We start from the raw sequence: 23915 nt of genomic DNA on the forward strand, positions 1-23915 counted from the left end.
TTAATTTCCGCGTTCCACATTCGCAGAAGTAGACATTAGGAGGGGAGTTAGACAAGGATGTGTTCTGTCGCCTCTGTTGTTTAATCTTTACCCTGCGTTTCTATTTAAAGAGTCACTGGAGGATTCCAAGGATGGAGTCGAGGTGAATGGCGTAAATATCAACAGCATTAGATATCCCGATGATACGGTGATGATTGCGGATTCCGACTTGGGTCTACAACGAGTCATCGACAAGACCAACTCGACCTGTGAGCAATTTGATATGAAATAAACATTAAAAATGCCAAGGTGATGTCAATCTGAAAAAACCAAAACGTACCTCAATGTTGCACAATAAATGGGCACATTTTAGAACTGGTCAATAGATTGAGTACCGATTGAGTATCTGGGATGTTGAATCGATAGCAGCCTAAATCCTGATCTAGAAATAAGATCGAGAATAGAACAGACCAGAAAATATTTCGAAAAAAATCAAGATACTGCTTTGTGATTCTCCAATAAAACTCGAGATTGGAGTTGATAAAAAGTAAAAATGATACGTCTTCGGCTCTTCTCTTTGCAGTTGAGACATGGATACTTAAAACATCAACTGTAAATAAATTAGAGGCCTTTGAAATGTGGATCTACCGGAGAATTCCATGCTACATAGGATAGGCAACAGAGTGAAGCTGTGTACTGAAACTCTTCAACACATCATACCTAGGCCACATACTGAGAAATAATAAGTACCACTATGCTCAACTGATAGTGAACGGAAAGATCGAGGGCAAGAGAGGACTAGGAAGGAAAGCACTCTCATGGCTCAGAAACATCCGACAATGGACAGGGCTAAATTTTGAACAGCTGAATGCAGAGAAGAGTTTGCAATGTAGTAGCCAACCTCCATTGAGGAGAGGGCACTTTAAGAAGAAGAATTTAATTTCATTTTATGAAGAAACACACATGAACTGCGTTTACTACTCCACGTACCTAATGTATTATTTTTTCGATCCAATAATTCGCGATAAGAAATCTATGCTTCCAATAATACTAGTTGTTACAATAATCACATGCATTTTTAGGAACTCTTGCCACCTGAACACAGCCAAATTGCCGTAAACTCCCAAAATATCCGAACATTGGTAAACGTCGTAGGTAAAATGAAGCAGTTGACCGAAGCAAACGTTGAGAGGCACAATTCAGCCGGTAGAGATTTCGAAGAGTTTATCAATCAGCTGAAATCACTTAGCGCTCTTAACCTTGATCCTGGCCAGGCTAACTTAGAAAATTGGAGTGGTATGCAAAAAGGATTTAATGTCCTATCGAGGTACAGAAATTTTAAGAGTTTTTAGTTATAACGTGTCTATGTTTTATTCATAACCGATACATTTAAACGCCACTCGCTTCACTATCGTTTTTATATAGTCCGTTCGCTAAACTCAGACACAACTGGCTATTGATTTTAGCAAGTAATTTTGCCAGTTCGGTAAAATTGGCAAACAAATAATTAGTAAATAGTTAATAATTACTAAATAGTTAGTAAAAAACAAAAAAATTACCTACTAAAATCACTAGCCAGTTGTGTCTGAGTTTAGCGAACCGACTATAACAGACAATACAAAATAGCTAGTTATTCGCTCTGTGCATGACTGACGCGACACCTAGCGCCCTAACTTGGCATTTTTGGCGACAACAATTTGAAGTTAAGCATAATGATAAATACATATTATGAAGTTGAAAATTATTAATGATTAGTTTTTTAAAGATATTTTCCAATTCATATATAAAATGGATGTAGTATTAAGAACTAGGTTTCTAAAATATCATCACAATTTATCCTTTTAACCCCAAACCAAGAAATATAGACGGTAATCTTCTATATTATTTGCCCAAACGGATCAGAAAGGGAAAAATATATCCTCGTTTTTAAACTAGGAGGAATAATTCAAATTTACCGCGCTGTAATGCTTGTTTGTAATTGGTCCAACTGCAGGCAAGTTTACTCGATTAAATTATGAAATTTTGATACTATGTAGTTACATTTATGAAATTTTCACACTAATGACATTTAATGTTCATAGGTTAATTCAGTTATATGCTTATTTTCATGAGCATTTTTCAGTGCGTCACAAATGATAGAAAAATTGGTAATTCCGTGATAATATACATTTTAGTGACATGACATTTTAGTTAAATCTGACAGTTGTCACCTTTTATTTGCAATTTGGTATAAAATCAAATCAATTGTGTTTATTGTATTTATAAAATGGTATTTTCTTTGATTTGTATAGTCTTATAAATTGTACAGATTATATTCGTAGATATATTATATAATTAGTAAATAATGTTTTTTTCGATTATAGCGCCATCTATTGACAACTAGAATAAATGTTATAAATGTCACCGACGAAATGTAATCACCGACATGCGTTTTTTTCTGTCACATGCAATTTAATGCGTTAAAAAGAAATCGAAAAACTGTGACGTACTGAAAAATCCTCATGAGAAAAAGCATATCCGCGATTTTCTGTGCTTTCTCAGTTATTCCTTTAATTTTTAGATTTTTAGTCTGCATTTATATTTATTAGAACACTGTTACTTGTAGAATTCTTTAGCGACGTATTATTGTTTTTAGTCTTATGAATTGTCCGACACTGATTATAGGATTACCGTCGAAGACCGACATGGTCAACCAAAAAATAAGATGAATCTGGTGATTTTTATGATATTATTGGGTGTGAATTTGTCTTTTGAATTTAATCCTCCTAGTTTAAATCGTTTCTCTAATTTATATGTAATTATCGGAGATCTATAAAAACTACACTTATTATTAAATAATAATTATAATTGGCTATTAATAGCGCAATTAGGTAAATACGCAAAAAATGTTTACCATTTTTGATAAAATTTGTTATACAAACAATGACACTGACATTACAAATAATGGTCAAAATTATCATATTTCGCCGCTACGGACGCTGGTATCGTTTCATATACCCCAACTATGGTCACGCACGGAGCGAATAGAATTTTTATTTTACTATTTTAGTTAAGAGTAAGCCGTAAATTTAAGTTAAAAATCAAATCTATTTGACGTTTCGATTTCCGCTTCGAAAATCATTATCAAAATCATCATCATCATTGGCTCTACAACCCATGGTGGGTCTTGGCCTGTTCTAAAATTAGCTTCCATTCCTTCCTATACTTCACCTTGGTTTTCCAATTTCGTACTCTCAACACTCGTAAGTCGTCTTCCATCATTTATATTGTAAAATAACATTTATGTAAAATTATCTTCATCAACATCATCCAGGCTTCTGCATCCAAAGTTGAACATAGGCCTCCCCTAATTTCTTCAAGTTTTGTCGATCTTGGGCTTCCTGCAACCAATTCCCAGCAATCCTCTTGACGTCGTCTGTCCATCGTGTAAGAGGTCTACCTCAACTTCTTCTGTCTGCTCTTGTTCTCCACACTGTAATTTTTTGGGTCCACCTCCCGTCCTTCATTCTGGCTACATGGCCCGCCCAATTCCACTTCAGCCATGCTACTCGCACTATGACATCTGTGACGTAGGTCATCTATTTAACATCTGTCACAGATGTAAAATCATAGTTTGGAGATAATTTTGAGAGTAAAGTAAATGTAAGAATAAATACTTACCATGTCGGGATTGTATCATGAGGATTATTTCTTGGTTTTTGCCTCGTCATTTACTATGGGATCACTAGCACGAAAATTTTACCGTCACCATTGCATGTGGTTGTCTGTTTAAAGAAAAATCACACTCTATGATTTTTCTGACAGATATTCTTAATTTGATTTCATGTATTCCAATAAAGTCGTAACATGAACGCAACTCATAAATATTGGCAACATCATTTTAAAGTCATCTACTTTAAAATGTATAATGTATGTCTGAATTATCAGTATAAATGAGTCAGATAAAATTAATTAGAAGAATTTTTTACCAAACAACAAAAACAACATTAATTTTTGTAATATTTTTTAGGGAAATGGCCGCTTTAAGCAGCAGGTCCAGCCATCATGCTTACTTAGAACAGAATGATGTGTGCGAAAGGCTAGGACTTCTTTTAGATATCCTTGTGGCACACAAAGACTTGTGCGAGCGATTAGAAAAAGGCCTTCACCATGATCACGCTGTAGCTCTTTCGAAACTTCTCTCTATGAAAAAACGAAAGATACAAGGCGTTATTAGAGGAACTGACGTAAGTATTGACTGATCTCAATATTGAGATAATTAGATACTTCTAAAAATCCTTTCAAAAAAAGATTAATTACTTAATACAATATTGTTTATGTTACATAATAATAAATACCATCGATGTATTACGACGTACCTATGTGGGACACATGCATTCACTCTGTAACCCAGAGAAACCCGCTGATTGAGCATACGCTTATTATAATATCATATTCGCAAGGTTGACATCGAATCGAAAGTGAAAATGTAAATAAACACGCATGTATAATAAACAGGTACACGCACAATAACACGAGATCATTAATTAGAATTAGTTAGTCAGATTACGGGAGAGTTTCAACAAAGTTGGGGTTTGCTTGCCGTTTAGAGTAGAATGTAGTCATTGTCGTCTCAGCTGTGTACTATTCATTACATTTAGCAACTAATAAGGTATTAATGGAGGAACAAGTGTATCTTTGCTGATCAACCTCTTGCCGAGGGTAAACACCACCACAACAATTACCATAAAGATACATTCTCGTTATTTTATTACACATAAGACAACAAATAAAAAACACACGAAGAATGTACTTACAATTAAAAGCATAAACATAAGTTATATATCTTATCTTCAAAGTAAACGAAAAAAAAAGATTAAGGATCATCTAGGTATACGCACCTGCCAGTGCACACACAGACGAAGAAGTTGAATGATTCTAAGACAGCGTTAACACTGCGATACAAGAGATAACCACCAACTATACTATACTGAGGGGAGACCTAAACACCAAAATAAGCCGCAAGTAGAATGATTTGGAGTTTTTAGTTGGACCTCACGGACAGTCACGGATATGGCGGTAGAAGCTAAAGGAGTAAAATTATTATTCGCGGCGTGCAAGTACTTGGAAGGGAATTGAGAAACGATCGTGCGCGAATAGCGGAGAAATATTGCAACTTTAATAATTCATATTGTCAATTGAAATTGTCAAATTGACGTACATTTCATATCTACTGTCATTTAAGAAGAAAAATTATATGTTGCTCTAGAATATTGATATGATATGCAATTATTATATAAAGGTAAATTTAATTAATTGTATTTTGCTTGCAGTACTGCATTTTAATAACTAATTTTATTTACTACATACAATTGTTTACGTTTTAATAACATAACCTGAATCTTATTTTTTCTTCTTATTATTTTTTTGGACTATGGCCTTGACAATTATCCAGTAACCAGGACTAATATAATTGGCCAATATCATTAGTAGAAATAGGTGTCGCTTTGCCGAACTTGCACGGTCCCAATAGAATTTCTTCTACATGTGTCATAAACACTTATTTAAAAAAAAACATAACCATAATATAATGTTTAAAGCGAAGATAGTCTTGAACGTAACGAAGGAATGTGGTAAAATGACTAAGATTGACACATTCACTGCGATTTGAACACAGAGGCATACCAGGAAGAAATAGAAGAGTAATATATGTCTAGAAAGACGTTCAAGATAAACCAATATTGAACATCCTAACAAAACGTTGGCGAACGTCCTAAAAAAGGCACAGAAGAAAGTGCAAAGACAAGGAAAAATGAAACACTCACAGAAGACACAAGAAACCTAATGCAAAAAGAGGGGTAATGAAACAAACACACAACGAACATAGCAGAGCTAAGGAATTTAAACAAAACCATTTCAAAAGCCGTTAGGAAACACCTAGGGAAATTTAAGACTAAAGCAACAAGTAATACCGTAGAATAAAACAAAAGCCTAAAACATCATTTTTATTTATTACAAATATTTTCCGATACGATAAAAATTGATAAACAAATTTTTAATCTTTTTTCTATTAAGAGATTAATAAAGCTAATATTTTTTTATTCGCCGCTAGATGCCATATTATGGTCTTCACAAATTAAAGGTTCATTGGCGTCTTCTTTTCCTCTTATAGTCTGGGCTGATTATCGGAGAATAGGCCATTTTTGGGAAAAGTTATTTACCAGCAATTTTATTGCTGGAATCGAAGCTTATGATTATATACAGCGTGTCTACTTAAGTTGGAAACATATGGGAAACTTTTTTATTATTAATTTTACGAAAAAAAGTTATTCCTCATAAAAAGTTCTGCATGCTCTAAAACCTAAGATACATTCATTAGATATCAAATTTTATCAATATTATACGAGGTATGTCAAAAAATATGAATTTCGTTTAAGGGTAAAGTACATACCTTTATTTCTCTGAATATCGAAAATTCTTATTATGGAAAGTTGTTTGGAATTAAAAACTAATATCAAATATGCAGTTGCATGCTTCTAATTGAAAAAAAAATATTTTACAAATTTTTTTCAAATTTATGAATATGTACCCCTCATCGTTTTTATTTATTACAAATATAAACAAATGAAATAGAGAATGCGGAAAAATCCCCTTACGAACAATTCACACATCCACTACTTCGGGCTGGGAAAAATTTTTTGAATAGAATCGAAGATCCAAACACCAACTCTTAGAAATGTGTTTCGCCCTCTTCAACCTCTATGGGCTCATCGGTGAAGATGAGAGGTTGAATATCTTCAGACACATTCCAATCAAAAAACAACATTCGAGACCTAGACATAGCAGGAACGTAAATCTACGCCCAACCTGACAATGCCATTCTCAAGTTTTAATTCCCTAATTACTTTAGAGTAAGTAAGATAATGTTTATGAAAAAACAAAAGATGTAGATCTTTGGGCGTAGATTTACGTTCCTGCTATGTCTAGGTCTCGAATGTTGTTTTTTGATTGGAATGTGTCTGAAGATATTCAACCTCTCATCTTCACCGATGAGCCCATAGAGGTTGAAGAGGACGAAACACATTTCTAAGAGCTGGTGTTTGGATCTTCGATTCTATTCAAAAAATTTTTCCCAGCCCGAAGTAGTGGATGTGTGAATTGTTCGTAAGGGGATTTTTCCGCATTCTCTATTTCATTTGTTTGTTTTCGTACGAGTGGTCGTCCAAACCAGTACCTGTGGATCTTTTGATCACTGAGTGTGTTTCAAAGATCTACATCTTTTGTTTTTTCATATTACAAATATGATACTTAACTCTTTTATTATTCATTTTACGTAAAAAAGTTATTCTTCATAAAAAGCTCATTTTTTAATTTTATACGAGGTGTGTCAAAAAATATGAATTTCGCTCATGAGTATAGCATGTACCTTTATATTTCACAATATTTCAAATAAAATGATGTAATTTCATATTGAAACATTGTTTTTAATTCCAAACAACTTTTTGTAATAACAATTTTCAATATTGTCACAAATAAAGGTACTTTACTCCTGAGTAAAATTCATATTTTTTTACATACCTCGCATAAAATTAATAAAATGTGATATCTGATGATTGCATCTTAGGGCTTAGGACATACAGATATTTTTATAAAGAATACCTTTTTTTCGTAAAAGTAGTAATAAAAGAGTTACCTTATGTGAAATAAATAAAAACGAAGTTAAGTATCCATAAATTTGAGAAAAGTTTGGAAAATATTTTTTTAATTAGAAGCATATAATTGCATATTTGATCTTAGTTTTGAATTCCAAACAACTTTTCATTATAAGAATTTTCGATATTCAGAGAAATAAACGTACTTTACCCTTGAACGAAATTCATATTTTTTGACAAACCTCGTATAATATTGATAAAATTTGATATTTAATGATTGAATCTTAGGTTTCAGAGCATGCAGAACTTTTCATGAAGAATAAATTTTTTTCGTAAAATTAATAATAAAAAAGTTTCCCATATGTTTCCAACTTAAGTAGACACGCTGTATATTAATAAAATAGGTATGCAAAGTCCGCAGATAGTGCGCTACTTTTTTTATTAACAAAATGGCTCCCCCAAATCGTATTTTTTTCAATTTTTGCTCCATAACTCCGAACATTTTAACTTTACACCAAAAACACCCTAATAAAAATTCACCGAAATTAAATTCTGCATAAAGACATGTTTTTCCCGATCTGCTCCGATGAAAATATTTTCCTCGGAAAATGCGGGTTTTCCCAACAAAATATTTAAATTTCAAATAAAGTTTTAGATAAGTAATTATCTACCAATAATTAAATAACTCGGCGATATAAAAGCTTTCTTGGTTTAGATTATAGTTCCAGAAGCCGGTGAAAATTAAACGAATATTTTAGCAACAATTCAATTGTTAATTAATAATTTACGGTCGCAATAATAACCAAAATAATTATGATACACTGATCAAACTTTGAAATCTTATAAAGATGAGATGCCTATTTAATATTTTGTCAATAAAATATAAATTTTTAATTTTTTTGAATAATCTTTAAATGCTTAAAAAAATAGTTATAAACAAATTAACGTTTCTCAGAAAGTTTTTATTATATTCTAATTTTAAAAAATAGGTAAAATGCGTATTTAAAAGATCTTGAAAATGAATGCTTTAAAACTTTTTTCCAACCATTTGCAAAAAAGTTATGAAACAGCAAAGTAAACATACGATTACTACGTTGTTTATATATTTTTTTAATTCTTTCAAAGCGTAAAAGTGAGTTTAAAGTACAAGCTAATTACTTACAAAAAATATCGATTATTAGTTTAATGGTTATATTTTAATTAAAGATTATAAATATTTTTTTTTGTAATTTACACGCGCGAAAGTAGACTAATACAGTACCGTAGCTATGTATTATGTATTATACCCGTCCACATACACAACTCGCACGAGTTTAAAGCTTGTCAGTCGCTTCGAGTGAACATCTCCGGCTCTGTATCAAGCCTACTTTCGCGATAAAAATTACAAAAAAAACATTTTTAATCTTTGATTAAAATATAACCATTGAACTAATGTTTGATATTTTTTGAGAGTAATTAGTTTGTACCATAAACTCACTTTTAAGCTTTGAAACAATTAAAACAAATTATAAACAACGGAGTAATCTTATGTTTACTTTTCTGTTTCATAACTTTTTTGCAAATGGTTGGAAAAAAAATTTAAAGCATTCATTTTCAAGACCTTTGAAATACGCATTTTAAGTATTTTTTAAAATTATAATATAATAAACAATTTCTAAGAAATGTTAATTTGCTTATAACTATTTTTAAACATTTAAAGATTATGCAAAAAAAGAAAAATTTATATTTTGTCGACAAAATATTAAATAGGCATCACATCTTTATAATCTTTCTAAGTTTGATCAATGTCTCATGATTATTTTGGTTGTTATTGCGACTGTAAATTGTTAATTAACAATTGAATTGTTGCTAAAATATTCGTTTAATTTCTACCGGCTTCTGCAGTTATAATCTATTGGGACCGTGCAAGTTCGGCAAAGCGAGACCTATTTCTACGCTCTGCAACTTTATTCGCACTTTTAATTATATTGGCCAATTATATTAGTCCTGGTTACTGGATAATTGTCAAGGCCATAGTCCAAAAAAATAATAAGAAGAAAAAATAAGATTCAGGTTATGTTATTAAAACGTAAACAATTGTATGTAGTAAATAAAATTAGTTATTAAAATACAGTATTGCAAGCAAAATACAATTAATTAAATTTACTTTTATATAATAATTGCATATCAAATCAATATTGTGGAGCAACATATAATTTTTCTTCTTCAATGACAGTAGATATGAAATGTACGTCAATTTGACAATTTCAATTAACAATATGCATTATTTAAGAAAGTTGCAATATTTCTCCGCTATTTGCGCACGATCGTTTCTCAATTCCCTTCCAAGTACTTGCACACCGCGAATACCAAGAAAGCTTTTATTTCACCAAGTTATTTAATTATTGATAAATAATTGCTTGCCCAAAAAATTTATTTGAAAATTCGAGATTTTGTTGGGGAAACCCACATTTTCCGAGGAAAATTTTCGTCGGAGCAAATCGAAAAAAACATGCCTCTATGTAGAATTAAATTGGGGTGAATTTTTATTTTAGTGTTTTTGTTTTGGTGTAAAGTTAAAATCTTCGGAGTTATAGACCAATAATTGAAAAAACACGATTTAGGGGCGCCATTTTGTTAATAAAAAATGTAGCACACTATCTGCGGACTTTGCATACCTATATTATTAATATATAGGATCATAATATTCGATTCCAGCAATAAAATTACCGATAAATAACCTTTCTTTGTACTTTACTAATTAGACCAGCGAATTGTAACTATTTTTTTTTTAATTTAAAGATTATTCAAAAAAACGAAAAATTTATATTTTGTCGATAAATTATTAATAGACCTGGATCCCGCGTAGCAAAAAAAAGTTGATTAATAGCAAGCTGAAAATTTGTTCATAGCTTAACGGTGTCAAGTCGGACAAACTTTGATTTATGGGAACACTGGAACAGGGGAAGTTTTAATTGTGGAACATGATAAACGTGTCGTCCTGGCAAGTTTATGATTGTGAAAAATAGCAAGTTATTTTTAAGTTTATTCAATAGCCAACGTTATATTATACATAAAAAAATGTTTGTCCGACAAAAATGTTGGGCAATTTAACGAGTCCGACACGTAAAACATGTCACATGAGAGGAATTATGTTGGTGAAAAATAGCAGTCTGATTTTTGCATGAGAGTTTAATGAAAGGTTAAAGAATCAATTGGAAGTTCTGTCGGACAAAATTAATGTGAAGTTTTCGTAGTCCGACGTTCTAAACATGTAAGATATAGACAAAAATGCTGGTGATGAATAGCTTTCCGAAAAAAACGCTATTCAATTAAGTAAACTATTTCTTACAAAGAATGACTGTTGTCCGACAAAAATAATGGGTAGATTTCGTAGTCGGACAATTTTAAAAAATAATTTTTGAAATTTTAATAACGGGTGAATATTCTATGTCAAAAGTACCTAAAATCGATTACAATCGATATCTTTCAATTTATCTCAAAATCTGTTTACTTATTCTACGATACAAATAAAAAAGCTTTCCAAAACTTCAACCTTACTATTTAAAACTGTCATGTCGTCTCCCGCAAATTTTTGAATTTGTGGCCATCTTCTCACAAATGTAGTTGCTTACTTTTGACATATTAAGTTCCAGTGGCTGAATAAAAATATCCTACACATCATTTCTGATGTAAAAACATTTCGCTGAATATGATGGTGGTATAAAAAGCGAATACTACCGCGAGTGGTAGCTCTTAAAAATATAATTTTTTTCGCTCTAATTTTCAGAAAACACTTGTAATTGTAAAATCATTATCTGTGAGCACTTGCAGCCCATGGACGACCCGTTGGGGTTTCTAGGCTCTAAAGTTTTACATGGTGTGTTTACAAATTAATAACTCCTCAAAGTTCTAATGTTATGTCTAAAATATTACTTCATTGTTTATCTTTTTTGAGGAGATCTTTTAGGCGCTATGTGTGTTCTGCTTGTTTGACTATAGTTGACCTTGTTTTCTTTCCTTTGCTTGTTTTTCCCATTCTCGTATTCCTGGGTCGTTCAAATCCTGGTTAATACCATCAATCCATCTTTTTTGGCATACCTCTCGGTCTCTTCCAGTCTAATTTTTTTCGAAGTACTTTTTTTGTATTTCTCCTATCCTTTCTACGTGTCCCAACTAACTTAGTCGTTTACTTCGTATTTCTTTTATCATAGTCGGTCTACTAGACATTCTATTTATTTCGTTGTTCATTCTTATACACCATTCCCCATTCTCCTGTATATGTCCATATTATATTCCTTAAAATTTTTCTTTCCCATCTAAGAAGTTGTTCCTCTTGTTCAGTAGTCTCAAGTCCATGTGTCTGATGCATGCATTATTATAGGTCTCATAACTGTTGTGTATATTATTTTTACTTTTTAATTGATAGATACCTACTTATTTCGGCTTTGTACTATTCTGTATGCTGTAGAAGCATTTATTTCCAAGTGAAGTTATCGCTGTTCACTCATCACCTCTTAAATTATTTCCTTCTAAAACTATTGATCCTAACTATTTCAAAATGGTGGCTTTCGTTTGTACTTTTTCCCGAGTTGTTTTAATGTACCTATTTTGTTTTTGAGACATTAACTTCTAGGCCCATAATATGTGCCGCTTCTTTAAAATATGTATAAATCTTTTCTAGGTCTTTTAATGGCCAGTTGATTATGTATCTCTATATCATCTGCGTAAGCAATGACTTGGTTAATCTTTGTAAATATTGTACCTTATCTATATCTATAGGAGTTTTCCTGATTACTTGTTCCAACGCAAGGTTAAGAAGTGTTGAAAGCACATTCCCTTGTGTTAGACCTTCGTCAATGTTAAATTCATCGTTCAGTTGATTTTGGATTCTTACTTTTGCTTTGGTGTTGGTTAGGTATAATTTTACTAATCTGACTAGTTTTCTTGGCAGATTCAACTCTTGTGCTGCGCTATATAATTCCTTTTTAATTATTGAGTCACACGCTTGTTTGAAATCTACATGATGTAGTTCGGTATTCCGTTCGTAAATTTTTCCAGCGTCTTCGTTACTGTAAATATTTGGTCTATAGTATAGTTGACCTGCGTCTTCAGAGTCCTTGATAATCCTGTTTGTTTGTTCCCATTATATTGTTTAGCCTTCCTTCCAATATTTTTTATATCCAACGCTTAGTTTTTTTTGTAAGCATTTATTAACAATCAGAATTACATATTCTATGAGTTAATTTGATAACAAGTACAATAACTTATATCAACTATAGTATTGTACACTAATATGGCGTTATGAGGTACGTCACCCAGCCGTTTCACGTCAGTTTCACCTCGAAGATCTATGGGCCATAATCTTCTCAATCTTATGTTGTTTAGTGGCTGCAGTAGAGGTAATATTAATTGGTTGGGGTGGCTTTCCAATTTCTCGTGGTGTCTGTTGGCTCTTTCTTGAATTACTCTGCTGACTAACCGGGTGTTTAGGTCTCTATGAAGGATTTGATTGGAAATGTACCACGGGGCAATTGCGATGGTGCGTAGAATTTTTTAATGATTTCTTAGGATAATTTTTGTATTTGATTTGCTGGCACAACTCTATAGTTCTATACCGTACGCCCATATGGGTTTGATGACTGTTTTTTAAATGAGCAGTTTGTTCTCAATTAAAAGTCGAGATTTTCGACCTATAAGCCAGTTAATTTCTTTCACTCTCAACTCAATTTGTTTCTTCTTCTTTAAAATGTGTTGTTTCCAGTTTAATTTAGAATCAAGATGAGGCACCGATATTGTGTTGGGGTATGTTGACAAAGTTATATGTGTTGACTTAGTTTCATTAGTGATATTCCACGGTGATTATTGCAATCCAACTTATCTTCCTGCTTATGTATAGGGCATATCACTGCAATTTTCCATGGTTCCGGCATTATTTCTGTGGTCAATATTTCTAGTATTAACTTTGATAGTTCACTCATTCTATGTCGTCTTATTTTAACATTTTTCCGGTTATTGTATCGCATCCTAGGGCATTGTTATTTTGCATTTTTATTATTACATCTTTTATTTCTGTTTCTGTTTGTGCATATTGTTCTACTTCAGCCTCTCCGACTAGTATTAGCTCTTCTACTTCGTTTCGTTGATTTTGTTTATTCAACAGTCCTTCGAATTATTCTCTTCACCGTTTTAACACTGCTTGTTCGTCTGCTATTAGGTCACCATTTTTGTCTTTGCATAATTTTGTTCTTGGTTGGAAACCATTTTTTTTCAAGATTTATTTCCTCATAGAATAGTTTTATATAATGTTGTTGTTCATGAGCTTTTAGCCAATCACTTATTTATTTTGTTTCCTCCTAATCGTAGATTTTTTTTAATTGTCTTGTTCTTGCAGTATATTCTTCCTTGGTTTCTTATGTACTCTTGTTTAGCACTTTAAGGCTAGCTTGGTTTTTTGTCCAAGAGTCCTTGTCATACTATTATTTTTGCCTAAGTTCTTTACTTTCCCCCACTACTTCTTTTGCAGCTGTTACACTGCCTATTTTAAAACGCTACATTTGTCTTGGATACTTTTGACCTGCGTTTTATTTACTTTATTACATTGTTCAGTTATGTTTTTCTATTTTCGTTTCATACCGTGCTATTTTTTCCTCATTAGAGGCCAATATGTCTGAAGTATATTTGATTTTCTGCACCTTCCCCTCTTTTCTTGGCGTTCATTTTTTGATATATAAAAATTGGTACAAGGTGGTGATAGGAACTGCTGTTTGCCCCTCCGACTTCTCACATCTGAAATGTCTGAAGCATGTCTTGTTTCTATTAAGACGTGGTCGATCTGGTTTCTTGTTATAATATCAGGTGGAACCCGTGTTTCTTTGAGGATATTTTTGTGTGGAAATTTTTGTAATGCTTATCACCATTCCTTGCCCGTTGTCATTACTTATTTCATGCAGCCTATGTGTACCTATTGTTCCCTGATATAATTCCTATCTTCCCATTTGTGCGTTTAAATCTCCTAAAATTATTTTAACATTATAATTGTTTACCTTTGGCGCTTCTTAGTATAATGCGGCATAACAATGTTCCTCTTCTTCTGTTTCTTTGTCCTCTGTAGATGCGTGCACATTAATGAAGTTAATATCAAAGCACGTTCCTTTCATTTACAGAAAAGCTATCCTTTCGTTTAATTTAATAAAACGTTTTTATCGCATATTTGTGTCTTTTACTTATTATGAAACCCATCCATCTTGTCCAACTCTTGAATTACCGTGACATATTAGATATTTTCCATATTCCCAAATGCAAAAATGTAAAACAAAATCTCAATATAAGTGAAAATAATTTATTGGTTATTTAATAGATAATAAAGCATTACTTAATGAATTTCGTTTAGTTTTTTTTTTAGATAATTAATAACCTATTTTTTCTACAAACGTGTTAAAAATCCAATTGATAGTTACGTAGGGGGCGGGGTTAAAAATCTTCAAAAATCGCGTTACGTAATACTTGAACGCTCCCATGTCGGTCAAGTTCAAGTAAAAGTTTTTGAAGATATTGTCCTGTAATTACGTTTGTAGAAAAAATATTGTATGATATGCGTGTTAAAAAGTACATTTTTAAGGCATTCATGTGAATTGCAGAACTCGCTTCGCTCATTCTACAAACTTTCACATGCGTGCCTTAAACGTGTACTTTTAACACTTGTATTATAAATAACTATTATATTTAATTATTAACCCATTAACGCCGAGAAAACAATTTTTTTGTTGTCGACACAATTCATTAAAAATCGTTAAATCTAACAGTATTCTGTACAAAACGTAAGAAGATTTTTTTTTGCAAATGAAATAATTATCGAGAAAAAAACTTCCCATATGAGACCACTAGGCGTGAACCCAATAGATGTTCGTTAAGAGTTACTTGGTATGAAAATTGCGAAAACAGTCAATACAAAGGACCATATCATGTTTGAAGCACATTGTTCTCCCTCGGCTTAAAAATCAAATCCGTGCGCAGCTTCTTCTTTTGTTTCCTGGTACAGAAACCACAAAATGATTTAATCCCTCATGCCAAATATCTCCAATTCGAGAGTCACTTCTTGCAGCTGCGGACACTCTTCCTGGTGCTTTCGGTGGGATTTTTAATCTTATCAGATAGATTTGGATAATAGCCTGTGTAAATGCTAATAGGCTAATGTTGCGACCAGATTTCCTATACAACTTCCATGCATTTTTAATGTTAGCGCCCACATGTAAAAATAGGCCACTGCCATTTTTTTGGAACGGAATCGAATTCGATAGCAAGATAAATCGCTATCCATCAAATTAGTGCCACCCATATTATTATTGTACTTTGAAATAATATTTTTGGCCTGAGAATAACAACGATTTTTTTCTTGTCTTGAAAACTTTATAACAGGTCTAGTTGGTGTAATCTAAAAAGTTCTGCAGAGCTTGAACCAGCATACTTTGAGTTATCAGACTCTGGAAAATCATACACTGTACGAACCAAATCCCTTTCTTAGCAAAAATCTGCATTTTACTGCCGCATGAACATAATTAGACCTCCACCAAACAACATATCCAGCAAACCGCCTAGCGGTTCCATTTGGGAACACCCATATTTTTGGCCTAATTTCGAAAAAACCAAAAGATGAAATATTATGAAAACCTGTACCTACAATTTATATATTGAAGCTTGTAGAAAATCTTTTCAAAACAAAAATGAGGATCAAAGTGAAAAAAGCAATGAATAAAATACTTACACGACGCAAAAGTCCATATTTTGGCACAAACAAAACCAACCGTAAATTCAAAAATTTAATATAATAGGTATAAAACTAAATTTGAGTTGTTCATTCAAGAACTTGAACTACAAATAAGGTAAACAGACTAAGATGCGTGCGCAATTTGTTGGATCCATATGGTACCCGTATGCGTTAATGGGTTAAAGGAAAAAAGGACATTTTAAAAAAAAAGTACAAAAATATTTTTTATTTATATGACGAAAACTCCAAATAACAAAAAACTAAGAATCACTCTCCGAAGATTCAGAACCATCTTCACTCTCGTCATCACTTGAATCCAGATCACTGCTCTCTTCAGAATAATTAATATCATCTACATCTGAAAAAAATCACAAAAAGTAAGGCTCAATTTGTGATTAATTTTTACTGATATTTACCAGTAGTTATTTCACTGATTGAAGGGCTTTCAGGACCATCGAACCAATAATGGATATATTTGTTGTCCAATTTAACCCAACCACAGTCATCAGGTTCTAAAGTTGTAGGATATCTTAGGTGAGCGTTGCACCATATATTGCTAATATAAATTGTTCTGTTTATTTGTTGTTTTAAAGTTTGTTTGGTCGGAGGTAAACTTGAAGACTCAAAGCTTTTGAATGATTTTTTAGAAACTTTCTCACTGGAATTCTTGATTTTATATTTTTTTTCAAAAACTTCAAATCTGCCTTGATTTAGATTATCTTGAGTCTTCAGGGAATACATCCGACAGACGAATTCTTCAATTGACTTGAATATATTATTTTCTTCATCCAGTTGTGTCGGTTATAAATTAATGAGCTTTATAAAACTCTGTTGGAATGCAGTCGATTTAGTTAAAATGGAAAAAGGCCTTTTCTTCCCCTTTTTAAAGAAAGACGGATTGTAGTCATTACCTGTAAAGATGTGGCAAACTGTCAAAGCTAAGCAGAAGTCATGTCCAGCATTTTTATAAATTTCATTAACATTGATATATTTTTGCTGTTTGCTGGTGCTCATATCAATTATCACATGAACTTCGGCTTTTAAGAACTTCATGTTTGCCAACATTATTACAGGTACATCAGAGTCAGTGCAATGAACAGTGACGTTGCAATTTCTATTCAGTTGACAAATATGATACACTATTTTTGTATCGGCTTCTTCGTGCTCTTCACAGCAGAAATTGTGGTCAATACTTCTTTTCATTTTGCCGTCTACTACTTCAAACACGTAACACTTGTCATAATTTAATTTTAAAATTTTTCCATAACAATAGGGAACAAAGTTTTCGTCACACCAATCTTCAATTAAAAATTTTACAAAACTCTGTTTAAAATTAGTACTTCTCAATAGTGTGGACAAATCAGCAGGGCGTTTGTTATTTCTTAGTATAACATACTGTGAATTATCTTCTCCTCTTAAAATGTGCTCATAGTCTTTAATGCTTGGAGATTTATAGGTATCAAAAATGATGTGTGATTCCTAATTATCTTCTCCTCTTAAAATGTGCTCATAGTCTTTAATGCTTGGAGATTTATAGGTATCAAAAATGATGTGTGATTCCTTTCTGTTGTAAAGTAAATAACGTAAAATAAATTTGGATATATTTCCATAAGAGCTAGGGACATTTTTCAGTATATGCAATAAATAAAATCCATCAAAAATAGTTACGTCAGCTGCTTTTGGTTCTGATTCTACTGTTTGATACTTGCTCAATTCATCTAAAATAACTGATTTGGCAGTTTTGCATATGGATCCATCAGCGTGGCATAAAGAAAATGGTATTGGTGAAAGTGGAAAGCATAATGCTAACTCAATATCTATATTACTTCTCATAGATGCGTATAAGAGTCTTCCGAAAGTATCTCTCTCTATCTTTACTTCTGCAATTTTACCGTTAACCTTAACGGTTCTTTTATTTGTAAAGGCAAAATTTACTATTTTATTTTTAGGAATCACTCTATCAAATCTGGTTGAATCAATTGTACACTCTTCAATGAACTTTTTACGCTGTCTCTCTCCTTTGCTTTCTACTGTAGATAAAAATTCGTAAACGTCGTCAGAAACGGACTGGCCTGAAGATAATTTATATAAGTGATCCACAGACAAATCAGTTGAAAATGGATTTGTAAACTGTTCCATTATTCCTAATAAAGCAGTTACATTTGCGTTTGCTTTAAGTATTGAGGCTTTTTTGAGATCTTTTGTGATATCATCTTTGGTTATCATACCACAATGTTCCATAAATAGAGATATAATACTTGTTCTAAAAGAATGAGTGACCGCCCATCTTTTTCTCGCTGCAATTGAGTTCGTCATGTTAATTATACCCGTGGCGTTGGAAGCGGCATCGGCATTGATTGTTTGCTCCAATGTCAAATCTATAGGTATGCGAGAAAAAGGTTTTGCGGTTCTTCGCACGCCCAGAAAACAAGAACCATAATTGTGAAGTAAGCCAGGATGTGTTTTTTCAATATTATGTAATTTATTAATATAAATTGTTAGGTATCTTGAGTAATTTTGATGATTCATTGTAAAAAACAGATTAGCCATTTTTTCCAACACGTACTTGTATAAATCTAAGTCAGCTGTACGAATACTGTACTCCATAATCAAATAGTATTCTACCAATTGTATATATATACAAAATATCTGTGCTGTTTTACCGTGTTTTCCTGTCAATGTTTCGGTTTTATACAGTTCATACTCTTCAAATAACTTTTTGCAAACTTCATCGGTAATAAGAGGACTAACATTTTTTTTTTCAGGAAATTGTATTAAATATTGCTTGATATGTTCAGAGTTATCAGACAGATGAGATTTTAAGAAGCTATCAATGTGAAGCATTTGAAGAACTAAAGAAGCTTGCGGATGTATTTTCCGGCATCGATTGAAATGCTTTCCGGTTAAAAATGAATTTACTGATCCATTTGCTAGTATGTCACAATCAACTAACATGTTTACTAAACCTGATCCATCGATGAATTTTCCAATTGCTTTGAAATAAGAAAACATTATGTGAAGAGACCCTAAATGAATAAATAGTTTGTTAAACTTTTCCTCGGCTGACTGAATCCTAAGGGCTATTTTAGCAATTGCTAGGTCATACGTGACGCTGAAATAAGTTTTACCACATTCCGCAGCAATCTTTAGACTTCTTTCCATCGTTTCTTTTATTACTACTGGATCTGTGGGTGAGCTATTGATTTGAGTTAAATAAGCAATTCTTTGACTTTTACTGATATCTTCGAGTACTTTAGCATTATAACCTATCCACATGGGTGTATTATTAACTGCAAGTTTATGTGAAAGCAGCCAAGAAAAGGAAATATGTTTAAACGATATCATATTCCTCCTACTTGCTATTTCTTCGACAACAGGCTGTTCAAATTGGGGACGAAGTTGCTTTGCAGATTTTGGCATTTCAAATTCTTCATAATCTAAACTACGTTTTCTTCTCCCACTGCTTCCTCGAATGTTCGCCACAATATTTTGATCAACTTCGGCATCAGTGTTGTCCACTAAATCAGAATCATCGTCTAAATCTTGATAAATAATACCTACGGTGTCATGTAGTGTATTTTTTCCGGAAGCTGTATCAACAAACCTGCCAAAAAATTATAAATTATATTTCTTTAATAATTGGTTTATCTGGAAGAAAACTGTCCCAACTCCCAATTCAAAAAACAACTTTTTTCAGGGGAGACAAAAATAGATTAAGGTGTAAACTTAATTTAACTGTAGGGTTTAAAAGGTAACTGCTAAAATTTATAAATTAACAACGAAGAATATGGATAAGTGAATGTGTAAAAGGCAAAACCAAAAAAACGATTGAAAGACAGGGGAAGCGTCCTTTTGAAGTGTGTTAAATATTTAATTTCCTAGCTGAGCTCTCTCGGCTTATAAAGCCATCTTCAGAGCTATGGTCAATAATTTAAAAATACCTCTATGAAGAAAGAGGGATCCCATGAAAAATTTAAAAAACTTTTACTTCTTATGCAGTTTTTTATTGGTAGAAAAAAAAACTTTGACGTTTGGAAAAAAAATATTGGTTTTCTACCAATAAAAAACTGCATAAGAAGTAAAACTTTTAAATCTTACATGGGATCCCTCTCTCTTCATAGTGATATTTTGAAATTATTGACCATATCTCTGAAGATGGCTTTATGAACCGAAAGCGCTCATCTAGGAATTACATATTTAACACACTTCAAAAGTACGCTTCCCCCTGTCTTTCAGTAGTCATAAGTGTGTACAAAAACTATTTCAGTCTTTACATTTTAAAAATAACTCTGATATCTGATTTAAAAATGAAAACGATAAAAGTTTTGAGTTATTTCACTTTTCTTTTAAAACATTGGTCACTTTTTTTAAATTAACGGAAATGCCTCTCTCTCGGGACACTTCTCGAAATACAACGTTTTTGGTGATAAATAATAATATGTTCACTTCGAATATCAGAGCATAACTGAAAAGTGTTATTGTTCCGGAATAAAAGTATTTACTTTACCGCCAAAGGATTAATGACATTACCGCCATCTTACGATGTTGGATGTAAACATATATGTGACATTTTTCCTGGTAAAAGTATAGGATATTTGGTTAATAATAATATTATGGTGCATGCATAACTTAAATTATGCATTTTTGGGTTATGCCACTTTTCTTCCGGATGGTCGAATTATTTAATAATAAATTTTCAATAATTTAATAACAGTTATCAGTAAAAGAAAACCTCAAAATAATAAATTTCTGATAAATTTTCACGTTACTCGTGCAAAGTGAGTGAAAAATACGTAACTAATTTAATTATTAACAAACCTGTCAAAGTTATCCCAAGCCACTCCAGATGCTAGGTTATTAGTTGGGCAAATACCTGCAGGACACAAGGAATTGTTGGCAAAAGAAGAATAAGCCGCAGATGTTTGTTAATCCCATGATAATTTGCTTAGCCGGCTTTATGTTCCCTTTGGTGATGCTGTAAATCGAATCCTGGGCATAAGTTGAAGCTAATCTTCTGACGCGATCGTTAACTTTATTGTTAACCCCACCTAAAGCTTTTAGCCAAAAAGAATTAAGCCAATCAGGTACTTCACATTCGCCTTTCTTTAATGTATTGCTGTCAACAAAATCAGGCAATTTATTCTTTTTAATCTTAAGAATATGGGCGCGGTACTGAATTGCAAATTCTTCAGCTTTTTGTTGAAATATAATTTCTTTTATTTCTTCATTATCCAGTGTTTCAATATCTACATCTTGTGAAATGACAAATAATTTTCGTGTAAAAAAATAAACTTAACAGATTTTTTTAAATGTTTTTCAATATGACTTTTTATGAAACTTGTATCAAAAATTGTGTGACTTTCTATATCTTCAATTTTATATAAGAGTCGTAGATATTCTTGGTAATAAAATTTTAAATAAGATAGTGACAAAATTCTTTTCTTATCCACAACTTCTTCAACAATATGCTGGATTAACTTTTGTCGCGAAATCTTATTAAAATCGCGAGCATGGTGCCAATCATTAATCTCTGATTTGTTGATCCATCTTTGGTAAGCAGCATAATAATTTAAATTACATCTATTGTGATAAAACAAAACATCATTATATATTAACTGTTCAATTTTGAGTAGGAGAGCCAAATCATTAGTTTCTGTTGCATATTTTTTTACAGTGTATAAAAATTCGTGGACGTCTTTAGCTTGACGGCAATATTGATAGCGATTTTTATACTTATAACCAGTCTTATTGCAGTAAAAACAGTAGTTGTTGTCAATACCGAGTTCGAAACTTTCATGTTCAATACTTTCAAGTACAGTGGCATCTGCATCTTCTTCTACAATTATATCTGCAATAACAGAAGTTTCATCATCTTCCGGACACGATATTGCAGGTCTATAAAAAATAGTAAAAATTTATTCTACAAATTTAAATGTTTTACACAAAATTGTTAACTTTCAAAGTACATACACCGAAAGACATATCTTTGTAAACTTTAAAGGGATTTCATTAAAAATGGTAAAAGGTAATTTCATGGTAAAAGAATTACACTTTTTGGCCAAATTAGCATACTTTATAGTAAATTTTATAGAAATTCATGTAAAATTTAAATATATGTTTATCTCAGTGTATCAATAAAAGCGTGAGGGTAAATACAAAATGCTTACTCTAGAACAGGGCCACTTTGGTTTTGCTCGACTATTAACGGCTTTTCGGAACTTGCTGGTTGAGATTCAGTACATGATCTGCACACAGCTTCATCGCGTGGATTACTTTAATAAAAATAATTAAATTTAGTAAATTTTCGACACAAAGCCGTCTACTGTTTACCATAATGTTGGATGCAATAATAAAACAAGTGAATAAAAAAAGAGGGTACAAAATGAGCGATAGAGAGATAAAAATACTCTGTTACGCTGATGACAACGTGTTAGTAGCAGTGCGCGAGGACGACCTACAAAGATAGCGCTAAAGAAATGAATATGAAACTATTAGCCCAAAAAACAAAAAGCTTAGTAATAGCCAAAGAACCAATAAGATGCAAATTAGAGTTAGACAATCAAATGATACAAATAATGACTTTAAAATACCTAGGAATTAATCTATCAGCAGACAACAATATCGAAGAAGAGGTATAAGACCAAATAATTAAAGCCATTAGAATGCTCGGATGCCTAAACGACACAATTTGGAAAAACAAGTACCTAAAATTAGAAACAAAGGCCCAAATATATGAGTCAGTTATTAGACCAGTTATGACTTACACGGCCGAAACAAGGCCAGATACAAACAAAACACGAAGACATCTGGAGACCAAAGACATAAAGATATTAAGAAAGATTTCTGGAAAAGGACTACAGGGCAGGGAAAGAGGAAATGAGGAAGAAATGAGTAAATCAGACGTATATGTGGGCCAGACAATAAAAATACCTGGGTAAAGAACAGAAAAGAAGAGTGTAATAAACACATAAGCAGGATGTCTCAATCAAGGATAGTAAGAATAGCCAGGGACAAGTCACTGTTAGGCAGAAGAAGTATAGGACGCCCAAGGAAAATATGGAATGACGATTTAAGGGCAGAATGAAAGGCACCGTTGAAGAAAAACAGACAGTTCTACCGATATAAAAGAATAATAATAATAATAATTTATTATTTTCTTGCAATATTAAATTAATTTTTTGTAATTATAAAAATGTTCTTATTTTAATATGTATTTGGATTTTAAAATATTTCATAGAGAATTACATTAAAATCGACCATTATGTAAGATATTATGTACTTGAAATATTTTTTAAGTCAGTGGGTCTATTGAATAAAAAGAAGTGTTTGCTTTTACTTACAAGTATTTAAGTATTTACGTAATACTAATTGAATAAAGTCATTTCTTTAATGATTTATTCAATTATTATTAAGTAAATACTTAAATACTACGAAGTGAAAGCAAATACTTCTTTTTATTCAATATATCCATTAAATTACTTATATGGATTAGTATATACTTATATTAGTATGTAGATATTTCAAAAAATTTTGTTTTTATATAACTTTCTAGTTTTAAT

The 23915-nt window shown here is 32.0% G+C and overlaps 1 protein-coding gene across 3 annotated transcripts in view; it reads left to right on the plus strand.

Moving 5' to 3' along the window:
- The window catches only part of LOC126881273 (sorting nexin-8-like), a 117365-nt gene that overhangs the window by 77512 nt on the left and 15938 nt on the right, over positions 1–23915 (plus strand). For all 3 annotated transcript variants that reach the window (XM_050645455.1, XM_050645454.1, XM_050645453.1), the window contains 2 exons: positions 1062–1306; positions 3989–4205. In XM_050645455.1, the coding sequence (XP_050501412.1) occupies positions 1062–1306; positions 3989–4205 (462 nt within the window). The remainder of the gene's footprint in view (positions 1–1061; positions 1307–3988; positions 4206–23915) is intronic.

This window comes from Diabrotica virgifera, chromosome 3 (genome assembly GCF_917563875.1).
Source record: "Diabrotica virgifera virgifera chromosome 3, PGI_DIABVI_V3a".
Taxonomy (NCBI): domain Eukaryota; kingdom Metazoa; phylum Arthropoda; class Insecta; order Coleoptera; family Chrysomelidae; genus Diabrotica; species Diabrotica virgifera.